This window comes from Dryobates pubescens, chromosome 4, assembly GCF_014839835.1.
Source record: "Dryobates pubescens isolate bDryPub1 chromosome 4, bDryPub1.pri, whole genome shotgun sequence".
Taxonomy (NCBI): domain Eukaryota; kingdom Metazoa; phylum Chordata; class Aves; order Piciformes; family Picidae; genus Dryobates; species Dryobates pubescens.
In genome coordinates this window covers 7673359-7690390 of record NC_071615.1, presented here as the reverse complement: position 1 = coordinate 7690390, position 17032 = coordinate 7673359, and the positions used below count along the sequence as shown (strand labels likewise).

At 43.0% G+C, this 17032-nt stretch overlaps 1 protein-coding gene and 1 non-coding gene across 2 annotated transcripts; one reads left to right on the top strand and one right to left on the bottom strand.

The window, feature by feature from the left end:
- Nucleotides 1–4184: 4184 nt before the first annotated feature.
- On the top strand, nt 4185–14178 carry LOC104299173 (putative short-chain dehydrogenase/reductase family 42E member 2). Its single transcript, XM_009899320.2, has 11 exons — nt 4185–4542; nt 5022–5117; nt 5979–6036; nt 6679–6797; nt 7809–7884; nt 9319–9401; nt 10647–10784; nt 11756–11821; nt 12704–12767; nt 13446–13519; nt 13765–14178. The coding sequence occupies exons 1-11, from the start codon at nt 4213–4215 to the stop codon at nt 14011–14013; spliced, it is 1353 nt and encodes a 450-aa protein (XP_009897622.1). The 5' UTR covers nt 4185–4212; the 3' UTR covers nt 14014–14178.
- A 1246-nt stretch (nt 14179–15424) lies between these two features.
- TRNAL-UAG (transfer RNA leucine (anticodon UAG)) lies at nt 15425–15506 on the bottom strand. Its single transcript has one exon. It is a non-coding gene; the product is annotated as a tRNA-Leu (tRNA).
- Between the last annotated feature and the right edge of the window lie 1526 nt (nt 15507–17032).

Here is a 17032-nt window from a genome sequence, read left to right as displayed (position 1 = left end):
TATCACAAGATCAAAGGAGTTCACTCCTAACAGATGCAGGAGTAGTTTTAATGGCTCTTCTTTAATGGATTGCTTCCTGTTGGGAATGATTTTCTTAAAATGATCATTCAGGAGGGTAAGAAATTAGAAGAAGAGGACCCATTGTAGGACTGCTGTGTTGTAACAGGTCCAGTAGCTCCAATGAAGTAAAAGCTGACTAAACACTTCCTCTGATGAAGCCACTGCTCCAGCTACTGTGTGTCAGTATGAGGAATTATGAAGACCTGGGAAATAGCCCCAAAGATACAACACATAAATAGGAGTAACAGGTGGTGAGAGGACTGAAAATTATACTTATGTAAAATAATTTTATGTAAAAATGTAATTAATAACCTTAGGTGTGTTTGTAAAGCAAATATTCTTGTAAAGCAAATGTTCTTTCAATGCCATAATAAACAATAACTGAACCAAACTCTGTAATTAAGCAGCCAGGGGGATAGGGGAGGGAGGGCACATAAGACCTGGGGAGTTCAGCAAACTGTTTCTGCTACCTTGTCTTGTAAATGAAGGCAAATCCATAACCCCATAGCAGGCACACTGTGCATTCAGAGAACTGCCATGTCAGGGGGAGCAGCCAAGCTGACCACTAAGACCCAGGTGAGGACCCAACATTTCTCATCTCCCTTTCTTAAGATTTACATACCTCAGCTGGACAGCCTAAGCCACACATGCTGCACATGTACTACACATACATGTACCATGTGTAGCCCAGATGGCTTTTCATGAGACTACTTGTCATAAGGATTTTCTCAGGGAGCAGCTGCTCCCTCTCTTGCACTGCATGTGGCTCAGGAGAACTGGACTGGACAGGGTGGGTCACAGAAAAGAGTGATGGAAAAGCTCTGCCATCTGATTGTCTCTAGTCTGTGTTTTTCTTATCTCTCTGTTACATTTTACAGGATCTTTGAGAAGAGACTCTCACTGCATTAAATTTACAGGGTACACAGGAGAGCTAACAGCACCCCTACAAGCTAAAACAGTATAGGTAATGGACAGCATACAGTGACAGGAATGTGTGAGCAACCACTGCTACTGCAGCTTACGTGAGCAAAGATTTGTTTCACTCTTTTTTTTCTTTCCTTTTAGCAAACAGTTCTGGGTGCAGTGGGTCTGGATTTGCATTTGGAAATTGTCCTTTGTCCATACCAACTGAGCTCATGCTGTGTATCTTCACTGGGGCACTGCTCAGCCCTCTCTCCTATTCCTGACTACCTGTTGTTGAAGTTAGAGATACTCAGTATACATGACACCTTTATCCAAGTTCTATTAAAACTAGTTAAGTTCACACTTCACCAACCCAGAGGTGGAGCTGACTGACAGACAAGCAGGCACTGTAGGAGGTGCTGCCCAAGCCTCCTTTCTGTAGAAATGCAGAACAGAAAACCACGAGTGTAAAGTTACTTCCCAGCGTGAGCATTTTAACTCTATGCAAACATTCCATTTGCTTTTAAATTAGTTATTTATGAACCTTTCATATATTGCTTTTATTAGACTAATAGCTCAGGACTGCATCCCAGATTACAGCAACGCTTTTCAGAAGAGACATCAGGCAGCTGAGTGCAGCTCAGCAGAAGCACAGGCTGTGGCCTTTTCTGGATGCTCCTCAGTGAGGACTAACCAAGGAATTCTCTGGCTTTGCAGGTGTGAGTCCCCACAGAGCCCCACCATTCTCATCCTGTAACACCAAACCTCTGTTATTTCAGGTAAGATGTGATCTATGTTCTAACAGTAGTGATAGTACTAAGTGGCTTTGTTAAGCTGATTTATCTTTATTCCAAATTCAGTATTTAAAGCTTTAAGAGAACTTTGAGGCTCAGTCTGGAATAGCTAGCTGTCCCCAGCCTTCACTGGGTGTTGTTGGAGTTATGCTCTACCATAACTACAAGTGTGTCTTTAAATGATTAAAATTTAATATGAACATTCAGATATGGCACACCTATAAAGGAGGAGATAAAGGTGTTCAGAGTTTAATTTTTTTGCCTGGGATGGCTAGTTCTGGAATTCTGCAGCTCCTGATGTTTTTCACATCCTCCCAGGCACGAGAGACCACAGAGCCAAACAGAGACCCACTGCCGGCTCAGGAGGGCAGGGACCTTAGTGCCTATTCGTTTATATTTCCACTCTGGGGATCTGGCTGTTTTGCAAGTGTTTCTGATGCTTGGCATCTCTCCGAGCCATGTCCTGCCACCAGCTGTCCAACCGGTGATCAAGAGATGGTGTGTTTTTCCTGAACAACCTGTTCAACAGGTACCTCAGTGTGGACAGAGCCCTAGCCACTGACAGGATGCTTTCGTGCAGTGGTCACAGCTGTATGAAGACACAAGGAGGTAAGAGACACCACAGGATGCTCTGGGAAACCAGGAATGCTGTGGGGTGCTCTGGGATCCAAGGAATGCTGTGGGATGCTATGGGATCTCAGGGATGCTCTGCAAACCCAGGAATGCTATAGGATGCTATGAGATTCCAGGGATGAGATTCCAGGGATACTATGTGAACTCAGGAATGCTTTGGGACCCAAGGGATGCTCAGGGAACCTACGGATGGAGGTTCTGGGAACCCAGGAATGCTATAGGATGGTATGGGATTTCAGGAAATGCTATGGGATCTCAGGGATGCTGTTGGCTCCCAAGGACGCTGCAAGATGAGTGGGGCTTAAGGCAGCTGTGGGACGCCAAGCAGGGCTGTGGGAGGAGCCAGGGTCCCAAGGGGTCTGTGGGACCTCGGGAGTGCAGTGGGAGGCCAGCGGTGTTGCAAGACCCCAAGGAGCCCGGTCCGACACATGTGCGGGGCCGGCCGGGGCTGGGGAACGGCACCCGCGGCGATGGTGAGCGTCCCGCGGTGCGGCGCAAACTTTGGGTGCCGCTTCCTCCCCCTCGGCCTGGCCGGACCCGCAGCCGCCCAACGGCCCTGGCGCAGCGGGAAGGCTGTGTGGGGAACAGCCCAAACGGTCCTTCCCCGCGCCCGGAGCCGGCCCGCCCCGGCGGTGAGGAGGGCAGGGGCCGCCGACCGGAGCACAAGTTCCCTTGGCTCCCGGCCCCGCGTTGCCCCAGCAGATTTGCATGGGAGATGCAGGAGCTCGGGTGACTCTTAATCTTTTATTGCGGCACAGGGCAGCGAAATGGGTAAGGGAGAAAAGCGGCAGCCACAGCCTCTGGAAGGCCTTGTCTGGCAGTGATCAACCTTTGCCCCTTGCATAGATGAGAGAGGACCTCCACGGTTACGAAATAAATGATTCACTGTTGCTTTTTCCTTAACGGATTTACCGACCTTTTCTCTCACATACCAATTATTTTATTCCTGTTCCCTTGGAAGGTGAGGGATTTGATACCTGCCCTGTTCTCTGATACACCTTCTAAAGTTATAAGTATTGGGCGTTCCTCTTCCCTTCTGAAATCCTCGTAAGGCTCAGCTCCATCCACCACCACCACCAAACCCACAGCATAGTCTTCATTTACACCCAGCTGCTGCTACTTAGAAAGGGGTCGAAAATACCAGCTTTACCTGATGCCTGTGTTAAGCCAGGGACAAGTGGAAGAAGCATCAGAAATGTCTTTTGCTCCAGGGGACATTTTGTGCTGCTGCTGTTCTGCTTGGCCCTTGCTTGTTTCCTAGAAAGTTAAATGCAGTTTGTTCATCTTTAGAGTTTTCCTGACAGTTGAAGATTTCATATTCAGGTGTGACCTCTCTGACCCCTAAAAGGCCATTTCTGACCTTGTGACACAGATCAGAAGGAATTAAATGAAGACCAGCATTTCACATAGGCAGCAACCTCTCTTCTCCTAATAAAAAACCATTCCCGTTATCATTATTCTGATTTTGCCTCATATATAGAAAATATTTATGTTCTCTGCATTAGGGACCTTCTTTATTAGATCTCTAGTGGCATGGTGGTGTGGTGGGGTTTTTTTAAAGTTTATTCTGTTTAATCTAAAACATGCCACCTTTGATATTTGTTTCCAGGCTGCTGCCTTTGGTGAACTATACAGACAGCTTAAACGTTTGTAAAATGTGAGAATTACAATTCAACAAAGAATTAAGCAGAAAAATGAGTCTTTTAAAAGAAATCCTTCGAATCTGGAAAGTTTGTAGTTAAGTGTTTTGCTTTCATCTTTCTCTCTCTTAAACAGGTTGCATTAAAGTAAAGCTTTGCCGCTGTGAATAGAGCTCGTTAACATGAAAGTCACTGGAATTGTCTGTGTCCAGGAGTGCTATGGGGCAATTTTCAACATGGAGGAAAAATTGTTGCATGTGTCTGGTAACGGAAGACAGTATTTCACTGACAGAAAACTCATCGTGAGTGGAATAGCGACACTCTGGCACCAAACCTCTGACTCCCAAGAGAAGGAAAATGGTGCAAAAAGTATGAAAGCAGTGGTGACAGGAGGTGGAGGCTACTTTGGATACAAACTGGGATGTGCTCTTGCCAGCGCAGGAGCTTCAGTTGTTCTGTATGACATACACAAGCCCATCTGGGAAATTCCTAATGGAATAGTGTGTATCCAGGTATGAGAAACTCTGTTCTCACAACAGTAAATGTTTGTTCATTTGCCCTTTTCCAAAATGTCTTACTAGTTTTCACTGAATCCAAACACCCCACAGGATTTGTGGTCAACTGATTTTAGTGTATCTGAAATAAGTAAAACAATGAAACCTGTAATGTGTGGCACAGAGCAGACATTTCATCTCTAGGCCATGAAGTACTTCTCAGGACCCAGCCACCACCCTCATCTGTGCCTTAGCTTAATCCACTGTAGAATAAACACAAGTTTTATGAAGCTTAATGAATGTTTTTAAAGTCTTTTGAGTTCTATGGAAGAAAAGCAGGATCATCAGTAACTACTAAAACAAGCTTAGTTTTCAGTCCTGAGATGTACAGTGAGTACAAGTATATGTACACGTGCCTCTGTGCTAACCCACTGGATGACAAATGCTAACCTGCAGCTTTGATTTCAAGTTCAAATATGTTTTCTTATGTATTACAGGCAGATGTCAGGGATTATGATGCCATATTTGCAGCTTGTGAAGGGGCTGATTGTGTGTTTCATGTAGCTTCATATGGAATGTCAGGAAGAGAGCAAGTGAGTCCAGATCGTTTTGGCATGCTGTTTTGGTAGATTGCTCTGTGCAAACTGCTGTGCTAGCTGCAAGCTGTCTGCTTACAGCACTGCTTTCCTAGCTGTGAAATTATTTCCTCTTCATTAAAAGCTCCACCAGCACCCTAGAAGGGTTTCTGAAGTTGAAATGGCATTGAAGAGTTCTGAAATAACTCTGAGGACAAAAAGAAAGACGAGGGAGGCTGGGTCCCTCCAAAACCCTTACACCTCAGAGTTCCATGGGAATAAAACCCGAACTAAATTATAAATTACTTTATGCAACTAAATTATAACAACAGTTGTGTTCCAAGTCTTACTTGCTTGCCATTAGTGGGTAAAAAGCTGAAAGGGTGTACTTGATGTAGGACTCTTAAGCCACAATTTTCATGATCAGAGTCACAAACACCCCCCTCCTTACCATATTTAGTAAAAGGAACTTCAGAAATTACCTTAGCTGGGGGTAGAACAGCTCAATCAAAGATGCTTGCAGCTGAGCAGTGCATACTTGGAATTGCTCTGGGTAGAGGCAGCTAGTCACTGAAGTGCTAGTGAAACATGGATATTTAACATACTGCTGCAAGGCCTTTAACAACTGGAAATGTGTGTTTAGAAGCACCGTGATGCCTTGCTTCATGCAGGCTAGTCTGTGCAACTGCAAGAAAAACACAGGCATAGTTTAAAAATAATGATTTGACTTCTTGAAGGCTGGAACAGCAGTCTGGATGCTCTTTTTTATAATCAAAGCAGTAGGCTCCAGTACCTTTATCTGGGGACATTTCTAGCATCCCAGTGTTGAATTTCAAATGGATTGTTATTAAAAATTGCACCGTTTCTTTATACTCCTAGTTGCACAGAGAAGAGATTGAAACTGTAAACATTCATGGAACAAGATTCATCATTGATGGTATGTATCTAACCTTGCCACTGGGTGTTAGTATAGCAGATCACAGCATTATACCACTTGGAAAAGGCCAGTTGGCTCTTTTTTTGGCACGCACTGTTTTTTACCAAATAACTTTACAGATTTGGCAGAAGGGGAGGAAATGTGTCATCATTTTTTCCTCTATGTGTGACATGAGAGTCAGCACTGTAGCTCAGCTGCTTCAGCTTTTCCTCACCATGTTTGATCTGGTGCCAGAATTCCCATCCCCATAAGGAGTTAACCACTTCTAGGTGTATTTCATAGCCGTTAGCCTCGCTGCTATCTCATAGCTTGGGTACAGGCAGTGGGCAGCCCTTGAAGCAGATGGACTGCAGCCACCTGCCTGGCTGGAGCTAAAGGCCATCTCAACAGGCTGGTAGAAGCTCTCTCCAAGGAATAATGTGATCTTCAGCATCCAAACCAGGATGTGCTGAGTTATAAAGCAGTTAGTTCTATGCTGTTTACTTCCTTTAAAATCCACTTTGCATTTTAAACTGCTCAGCTCTAAAATTGAAGGATTTGCTCTTCCAAGATTTGACAGTTTCCCAGAAAAAGATCATACAAACTTTTTTCCATATATTTTTCATTTTCCACTAAGCTAATTTACTTTATACATTGCCACAGCCTGCAAACAAAGGAACATTGCTAGACTGATCTACACCAGTACAGTAAACGTGGTGTTTGGAGGGCTTCCCATTGAGGACGGCGATGAGGAAACTGTGCCATATTTTCCAATCGAAAAGGTATTTTGGCTGTGTTATGTTTTCAGGTTTCCTCTTTGCTTACTTCCTTGTTTCTTGCCAGAATCCAAGTACAAGAAAGAAAACTCTTTACACCCTTTGCAGATGATGTTTGCAGCCTTGAGACATCAGTTTTATGTACATTGCTGTATATATTTCTTTGTTTCTGTGATGAATGGAATGATAATTCGTGTCAATTAGATGATTTTGATTAAAGCAAAAGCAGGAGCATGAATGATGAAACAAGGGATCAGACCCTGGGAACTGACATATATAACTGGAGTAAGATATTTTTTAGGCTTTATTATAATCAGTTATGATTAATTTGACTTGCTTTAATATAGAATAAGATTTTATGTTTTATTATAACCTGTTGATTATTAATTTGATTTGGTTTAATGCCTTTTATTATTTATGTGACTTTTCTGTTTCTCCCTCATTGAAAATGACCCATATAAGCAGCCTCATTTTATGTACTCTTATTACATTTAATTAAAAGGAGGAAAGTACTTTTGGGGGCTTTGTATATAAAGTTATTTTTGTGTCTCTCCATCAAGTACTTGATAGTCTTTCAAAGAGTATAGATGGAGAGAGGAAATACTGAATAACATTTTAAATAACACATCAAATAACATTTCCTCTCAGACAGTGGCACAAGAAAGTGACCAAGGTAATTCAGGCCAGTTGTGATGTCTTCAAATTTGGCTTTTGACTTTTCCGTTACCTGGAAAAGAAATCCAGATTACAAAGCAGTGATCAGTTACATTCTTGGCAGCATTCAAGGCATACATATATTTATTGCTTCTCAGATGTGCTGAAATTAATTAACTGGATTTGCATAAACAAAAATGCTTGCTTACCTTAGCAATATGCATGTCTTTTATCCTGAACTAATACCCCTCAGCTTCTGTACTTTGAAGTATTTGTAGCCATCTGCTAAGTAAAACTAGCAGAGAGATGTTCCTTCGGTGTCATTTCAAGATCAGATAAAACCATATTTCTTTTCCTTTGTAGCATGTTGACCATTATTCCAGAACCAAATCAATTGCAGAACAAATGGTACTAGCAGCTAATGGAACTCCACTAGCAGGTACTTTTGTCTTAGCATTAATTCATCGTAGAATTTACTGCTTGTTCCTCACTAACATCCTGTATGCTGCATCAGTCCTTAGTGAACAAGATTGTCCAGCAACTCTGAAATCAAGTTACCTATCCCCCTCTCACAAGCTAAAAGCTTTTCACTTAAAAATCACTTCTAATGTAAGTTCTGTAAGAGGTTTTAGCATAGTAGCAAGGAGCTCAGCCTGTTAATCAAACAGATGAAGACAGCTATAAATTAAACAAAAAGGAGCGTTTCGTGTCACAGTATTATGCAACATAAGTAAAACATGAATGTTGAATAAATTGTTACACACACCCCACAAATTATACATTAAAATCTGAAGAAGCCACCTGATACTACAGCCTGGAATTATTTATTAGTGCTTCCCAAAGTTTTCCATGTTGAGGAAGCCAGTTATACACTCGAATACTTGAGCTCACCTGTGAGATACTATAACTGCCACTGCAAAACAAACTAATGTAAAGTGCAACATGATTCTATGTGACCAAGTGATACTGAGCTAAATTTAGCTGTAGACAACTTACAGGAAAGGCTCTCTTCACTTGATACTTGCAGAGGGCTGTAAAGAGATGTGAAGTCATTGATGGGCATTCCATTAGAATTATTTTGTTTAAAAAAAAAAGATTTTTTTTCCCTTATATCCTCAGCATCTCTTCACATCAAAGCCCCTCTGAATTTTAGGAGCAAGACACAGTTCTGCATTTGTTAATGAAATTAGAACTAGTCAGTGTTCAAACAACCCGTTTTATCCAATGCCATTGCAGGAATTAGGATTTTGCATGCTTTCAAGTATTACTAAGAACAGTTGCTAGCAGATGATGAACCAGCCAACTGATATACTTGGGAAGTGATTGGATTTTTATGATGGTTTTTGCAGACCATCACAGACATTTTCCCACAGAAATGATCAAAAAGCTTCTACAGCAGTTCTAGTGGGAGCTGGCTGCGCCTGCTGTTGAGAGAAGCTTTCAGCTCTGTCTTGTGCTGCTTGCAAGTCATTGTTTCCCACAACAATTTTGTGTGAAGTCAGTTGCCTTCTTTCCACTTTCCTACCAATAACTTGCTCACTTCAGCATACTCATCACACAGTTGGCACATTCATTCACTGCTTTGGCACAAAGGACTGGTTAGAAAGAGGTTTGGAAGTATCTGGTAATTTCTAGGAATCCAACTGCTGGCAGGGCCTCTCTGAATCTTACCTTGCTATTTTGCATGTTCTTCTTCTGCCAACTTAATATACAATATCTTGTGACACGTAAGATCTTAATATACAATATCTTGTGACACGGTGAAGTTAATCTATTTCAGAGTAAGTTCTGCTACCACACTCTTTTGTTCATACAAAGAAAGATAGAACCTAGTCATGTTAAAATCACTGAGGAATGATCTTATCAATTCTAGGAGGTGGAATACTCCATACATGTGTTCTTCGACCACCAGGAATCTATGGACCAGAAGAGCAAAGACACTTGCCAAGGCTAGCAGTATGTGTTTGAATTTTTGGATCAGCAGAATTTTCCATGATATACAACAGCATCACTTACATGTGTTAGAAAGTGACTGACCTTCTTATTGGGCAGTAGTTCAACAACTCAGTTGTCTGCTGAGTATATCAGAACTTTTGTTAGCAGGCACTAGATTACCTCTGTAAAGAAGGTACAGCGCATTAAGCCTTTTCTTGATACACAAACATTTTATGAAGTCCAACTGTAATGCTTACTATATAATTATAACATTCAGGCCAATATATGATATTTCAAATGTCTGTTTGCATGCAACTTACACCAAATGGTTTAAAATATTAATGAAGAGAGATACAGCAAAATATCTTATTTCCAGTCTCAACTATTAACAGCTTTCCTTAGCTGGTGAAACAGTTTCTGGAGTCAGAAGCACCTTCAGCACAATGGGTTACTAAAGGACAAGCAGCTGAGGTGCTCACATTTATTCATTTATTCTTTTTCACTTGATGTCTTTCAAATTGCAGGACTAGCAGTGTTTAGAACATCATCTCCAAAGAGTAAGATGGGTCAGAAATTTTAAAAGCACCAGCACAATTCTAATCTTGGGCACAGCTTTGAGGAACTAATGGATTCAAGCTTACCCCATAATTGATTGTTTTGTGGCTGAGGTGCAGAATTAAACTGAAGTCAGCTACAGTATACTTTATTGTGCAGAATTAAATTGAAGCCAACCACAATATACTTCATTGTCAAATAATTCTAAAGAATGGTAAAATGTCATTTTAGTTAAATCCAAGATGTTTGCTTTACACTTCTAAATCCATTTAAGAGTTCATTTGATATATGAGCCCATTTTATGGCATTATGCAACTGTCATATTTTGCAGTTTCTAAAATGTGTTAAATAAAGACTCTGACACCTTCTGTTTTTTCTTGGCCAAAGCTATTTGTTACATTTGATCCAATTTTGTCAATACTTCTGATCCACTCAGAACTGTACCTTACCTTTCCATGCAACACTTCACTTATCTTTACAACAGACTAGTGGGGTTTGTAAATTCAGAAAACACTGTGTTTAATATGTTCTTCAGTCCTTCCTCAGCAGGGGTTATTTTTAGAGCTCTTTGCACTTCTCTTGCTTCTTTTTAATTGATTCATGTGCTTTTTAGAAGTAGAGACAAACCTACCTTTAGCTGGACAAGAAAGTCCACTGTGCCTCATTTTAAAACCCATTTTGCTTTGGTTTCATGTTTGTTTATGTTTACAGAAGAATATTGAGAGAGGGCTACTTAGCTTCAAGTTTGGGGATCCTTCTGCTAAAATGAATTGGGTGCATGCAGAGAATCTTGTACAAGCTCAGATTCTAGCTGCTGAAGCTCTCACCCCTGAGAAGAACTACATAGCTGTAAGTAAGCAGTAAAAGCAGCACAGTCCTCATGTGACAGGGGATCTTGGCACTGTGTTTTGTACTTTAGTAACTCCTGTAGTAGCAGTAATTTAATGTTTGTGTTACGGTCCTTTAGCTTAGGTAGTTGTCTGTGTTTTCAGTGGACAAATGAACTGTGTAGGGGACAGCAGCACTGGCTGTGCAGTGTGTTAAGAGCTGGAATATTCAGTTCTGTAAGACTATCTTAACTTTACTTTTTGGTAATATAATATTTGCCATACCTGGCAGGGGAACAAAGACTGTTTGTGATGTCAGAAGGGAAACTGGAAGTTGGGCAGATGAATCTCCTGTTCTCCTGTATATAGTTCCAGATGTAATGCTCTGAAATGTGATAATCAGTTCTTCCCATACCATATGCAAATAAAAGCCTATTTCATTTGAGCTCATTGATTTCAAAAATAGTTGCAGTCGCTTTCCTCCTTGTAAACAGTTTTGTATTTGACCTAGAAACACTGCACTTAAAGTATATTAGAAATCTTTTCAAAGGAGATTAAACTGATTTTTCTAAACCCCTAAAAGCAAAAGAGGGAACTTAGGCCTTGGTTACACCAGATGGGGTGTTACAGATGTCAGTGAACCTTCAGCAGCCTGAGAGCAGAAGATGTGTCTCCATTTGGGGGGTGTATGTTAACAGCACAAGTTACCCAGCAGGCTGGGTAATCTCTGCACAGTCAGTACAGCCTTTCTGTGTAGGCATATCTGTAATAGAGAATTGATCCCAAGGCCTGTTAATCACATCAGGTACTCCAGTTTCACTGTGCAGGTTAGTGGTTGAAGCACAGGTAGCTAGTTTGTTGACTTGTATGTATACCCAGGCATATTTTATGTTGCTGCATTATTTCAAGCTGTTCATAAGGAGTGAGATAAAGAAGTCAATATATGTGCAGTATTACTTTTACTAACTTGTATCTTCTCTACCCCTTTAACAGAGTGGCCAGGTGTATTTCATTAACGACGGTGAAAAATTCAACCTTTTTGAATGGTTAACACCACTTGTACGTGCAACGTATATTTCATCTCCAACTACACTGATTTCTTTGACTGTCTACAGCTTTTGTGTGCATGTTACAGCTGCTGTGTTTGATTTGGGTATAGGAGTTCCCTTCTGAATATGTCTTTAATTCCTGCTTAAAGTTCAGTGTGATTAGCACTGTAACAAAGCCTACCTAAAATACTGCATTAAAACAACTCTCTTCACTGAGCCCAAAGGACCATCTAAACCAGAATCTTCTTTGGAGCTGCCACTGTCTCCATTTCTTGGGCATGCATCTGTGGCTATTTTGGGTGGACAAAAAAATACAAATCCTATCTATTAATCTGTATCATAGAATCACAGAATGGTCTGGGTTGGAAGGGAGTTCCAAAGGACATCTGTCCAACTCCCAACCTCAACTAGATGAGGTTGCCCAGAACCCTGTCCAGCCTCAACCAGCCTGTAATACAGATTCTTTTTAAAAGACCATTCTGTTGTTAATGATGAATTCAAACCCATATATGGTTAACATAACCGTTAACTATATGTTAACAGAGTTCTATGTACCCGATTTAACACTGTGACATAGTTAACTATACTTAACATAAATTAGGTATCAGCACACTCTGACATTTTGACTAATGATTCTAAACCTTTGTTTTCCCCTTTAAGACTTCCATTTGAAAATGACAGTGTCTGCATGTGCTACTTAACTGGAATCCCCTGGAAAAAAAACAACAACAACAAACAAAACCAACAAACAAACTCAACTAGTAACTGCCATTATGAAATTGCTGGCTTATTAGTTAATACTTCCACAAATATATTTTGTATTGAAACTTTAAAACTTGAGGTTTCTGTTGGCTTTTTTTTTTTCTCTCACTGTTTTTCATATTTCTTTCAGTTTGAAAGATTAGGTTGCAGTAAGCCATGGATACGTATTCCTACTTCCTTAGTTTATGCAACAGGTACAAGTATTTTATCAACATTTCTCTTTCCTATCCCCACTACCCTTATTCCTAATTGTAATAGAACATTGAGGGGTTTTTTAATATAATTTGTCCACAATTTTAATTTCTATGTTTATAAAAAGTTTTATGTTGTAGGCTCATCTAGTGTGTAGCAGTTAGGGGTGAAGTTCAGCTCCATGAAGTGTGGTGGAAACAGACCGGTCTGTTATTTAAGTCCCACAAAAAAACACCCCAGGCTTTCTGTAGGACTTAACAGATGCATAACTTTGGGGAGATAAGGTATAACAAAAATAGACAACTTCATGACATATATTGAAGAGCATCTGCTTTGCTGCATGGGTGAATTTCTTCTTCTCCTGTACCCCGTGCTCTCTCCCCATGAGCAGCTACAACAGAATCCAGCTTTGGGTGTTAAGTTTTTACCACATTTTCACTAGCTCTGTCACCAGCCTTCTGAACCCTTTTCACACAAGCACCTAATTCAGGCTGACTGAAGTATTAAGATCGAACCCAATCCCTTGTGAGCAAGTAGTCCTTTTACTGTTAGTAATGGTGCCCTGAGCTCTTAGGTATGTGATGATCCTTTCCTATCAAAGACACTGTGAGAGATGCCAAAGTCATAACGATGTAGCAATTTACTGTGCTTACCTCAAGTAGAACTCTTTTGTTATTCAGCCATGATAATGGAATACCTTCATCTGATGCTGAAGCCATTTGTTGAGCTGTCCCCACTGCTGACCAGAAATGAGGTAAAGTCCTTGTTTGTAAACTCCCCTTAATTCTCATAGGAGCACAGAATATTATGCTTTGCAGCTTTTGATGCCTCTTTGGGCTTTCAAAATTCTCCTTTTGAGTGAAGGATTTTAAAAATCATGTGATGTATGTCAACAGGACACTGATATAATGCTAAGGGGTTGGGGGGATGTTTATTTTACATTTCCTTTAACTGTGTCTTTGCTGCCATTTACAGACTGTTGACTCTTTTGCCCTACAGGTACAGAACATTTCTACAACTCACACATTTCGAATCGACAAGGCACGGACTCAGCTGGGCTACAGCCCAGAGAAGTTTGCATTTGCTGATTCTGTGGACCATTACATAAAAAACAGACCAGAAACCCAGAATCATCACATCTTCCTCAAAGTTCTGCTTCCTTTAATTATTAGTTTAAGTTTGATCTTCCTTTCTTTAAGATTTGATGGCCTTTCAGTTTTGCATTTTTTTAAAGAAAGACAACACTGACTGGAATAAACTCAGTTGCAGTGCTGCTACCTGGATTGTCCTCATCTCCATGACAAGTACTGGCCCCAGCACAGAAAACAGTTATTTAACACCAAAATTGTAACCCATCAGTAGCTGTACTTGAGAAATTAAAATACAGGAAACAATTGCAGACAGATCACTGAAACACACTGGAGTAGAGGTTGTTGTCTCTCTTTATTTCACACCAAAAAAAAAACCCCAAACTTTCCATATTGATTGCTGAAGTAAATGAGAACCTGCAGAAAGAAGAGCTACAGCCCACCTGTAGTCCTTCACCAGTGAAGAAACATTGCTGGCATGAGAGAGATTGACCATACTTGCTGCCACAGCTCACTGCCTTGGGGAACGGAGGAACAAATGAAGGGACTGTAAATATCAAAGGATTGCTATAAATAAGACATACTAGCCCTACAGAGTGAATTCACACTGTGAATTAACTGTATCACATTGCCTATGAGGTAAAATAAAAGTGTACTTGAACTTGGCTGCAGCCTCTCCTGTGCCTCTGCAGACTATTCCAGAGCCACTCCCACCCCCTGGGGTGCAGAGCCATCTCCGGTAGCTCCAACTCGGGGTTCGGAAGCGTAAAAAGGGACACGCAGGTATGTTTTTTCACCAGCTCAAACTACGTGTTTTAGTTATATTGGAAGTTCCTAAGTTACATTGGTTAAGTGCATTTATGGCACAGTAGGAGAATCTGCCAGTAATGGGTTGCACTAATCTGCTGCTTCTTGCAGTTAAGGTCAACTAACGAAGTTTAGTTGCTTTATCAGGTAAACTTTAGGTACAACTGGGTTTGTATCTGATTTTCAAGGTATAGCGGCTGTACTGAGAAAAATCCGTGCAGTAGCTCAAGTGAGCTCAGCGAAAATGGGCCGAAAGCTCCCTCCCGTCCACCACTCACGCTGCTGTCTGCACCTTTTCCAGCCTGTGATATGGGGAGGGAACAACCCAAGAACACGGTGTGAGCAGGGAGAATTTAACAGACAGAACTAGGGATGAGACAGGACATCTAAAAGAACTCTGGGGAAGATATAAACGTAGATAAATCGGAGAATTCTGGAGAACAGGAGAGTGCTTAGACCTCCAGGCAGGCAGCAATGGCCAGATGCAGCCCTGTGGGTTGAGGGTGCAGCACAGGAGAGCAGAACTGCAGAAAACAGCATTTCTGATTTTAAGGCAAAAGACACCCCAAGAGAAGCCCATGCCACGGCTTTCTTGATTTTAATAAGTGGCACCAGCAACCCCCAGGTCACACCCTGCCGCGCTCACGGCAGCCGCGGGACGCGGTGCAGGGATCGGCCGCTGAAAGCCGGTCACATCTCCAGGCTGCCCCCGCGGTCGCCCGGCGAAAAGGAGCCACTACCATGCCCGCGGGGACAAAACAGCTTGGCAGCGGTGGGATTCGAACCCACGCCATCGAAATGACTGGAGCCTAAATCCAGCGCCTTAGACCACTCGGCCACGCTACCGCCTGGGTGCTCAGCCGCCCGCCAGGCCTCTTTCAGGGGGCGGTGCCGCCGCTCTCCCCACCCACCCCCGCATGTCGCCCACCTGTATCCGCGCTACTGCAACGCCCCCTCCCGCATGGCTGTCCGGCGTACTCGCTCCCCCAAAATGCATTACTACGGCGAGCGCAGCCTTCCTCCCCGGCTCCGACCTTTGTGGCCTGGCTGTTGCCGGCCTCCATGACCCCCACCCAGGCCCCGCGGGCTTTCCGCGTCTGGGGCGGGCGGCAAGCGCCCGACAGGTGGCGTCACTGTCGCGCGCTCGGCGCCGGCTGCCCACGTGGCCTCGGTACCACCCGCGCTAGCCTTTGAGCCGTGGCCGCCGTCGGAAGATGGAGGATGGCCTCCTTGTTCTTCCTTCCCGGCGATCGTTATCCTTCTCCGGGACCGGGCCGGCCCCCAAGCCTCAGCCCGTTTCTCCCCCAGAACTCCCGCAGTCGGATTGCGCCTCACTGCACTTTGTCCTCGGCAGGCACGGGCTGGCTCCTCGGCAAAGTGCCTGTTCCCTACAGCAGCAGGGACAGAGCACCCACTTGCCCTTAGAGGGGTTTTGCCCGACGGCGCAAATCTGCTGTCCCGGCAACGTTGCTGTAGCCACGCAGGGGCGAGGGCAGCACTCGGCTGGTGCCTGCTTATGCGTCTCTATTAGGACAAGGGTCTGGCCTGCCTCGTTATCCACAAGCAGAAACCCCCTTGCCTTCTCCCAGCTGCTCTCGGTGGGACAGCGGCCTGGCCTACCGCACCGTGCGTGCTGCCCACAGAGCTGCACAGCCCAGAGCTGCCAGTACGCTGCGGGCCTAGTGACCTTCCTAGCCAGCTGCTTGCTTGACAGCACAGTGTGTCTTCAGCTGAACCATTCCCACCCGAATGAGTGGCCTCTGGCTGCTTTTATCTCGGTGCTACTCAACATGGAGCAGCAGAGACTGGGACAAAGTGCAGCTGGTGGCCAGGGCAGTTCAAACATCTCCTGGTCATGCTGCATTGGTGCCTCGATTTCCTGCTGGTGCTGAGTCTGGGCATGGTGTAAGCAAGTGCTTTTGCAGTCCACGAGGGAGCTGGGTTTGGCAACCAGATTGAGATTCAAGCTGCCAGTGGTGAGTAGAAAAATTCTCTTAATTCTGGCAGGCCTGCAGCAAGAATTTGTAGAATTACTTTGTAGACAGAACTAAAAACGCCAAGACTAAGTCCAGTTAAAACAATACAGAGAAATTACATCTACCATTTCTCTTTCTGTGTGAAGTTATGCACTGATGCTCCAGGAAGCTTTTATCTGTGTATTACATACACCTACCTTATGCTTAATTTATGACCAGCTTGATTTACCATGTAAGAAGGGACTGTCGTAAGAGCAAGTTGGGACAAGTTGTTCATAGGATTTACAGGCAAATTTTAATCTGGATTTTCAAACTAACACAGAATAGCTCTGAAAGTTAGTATCACCTGAGGTGTAAATGCCTTTTTCCTTTCAAAAACTGCAGTTTCCTGGAACA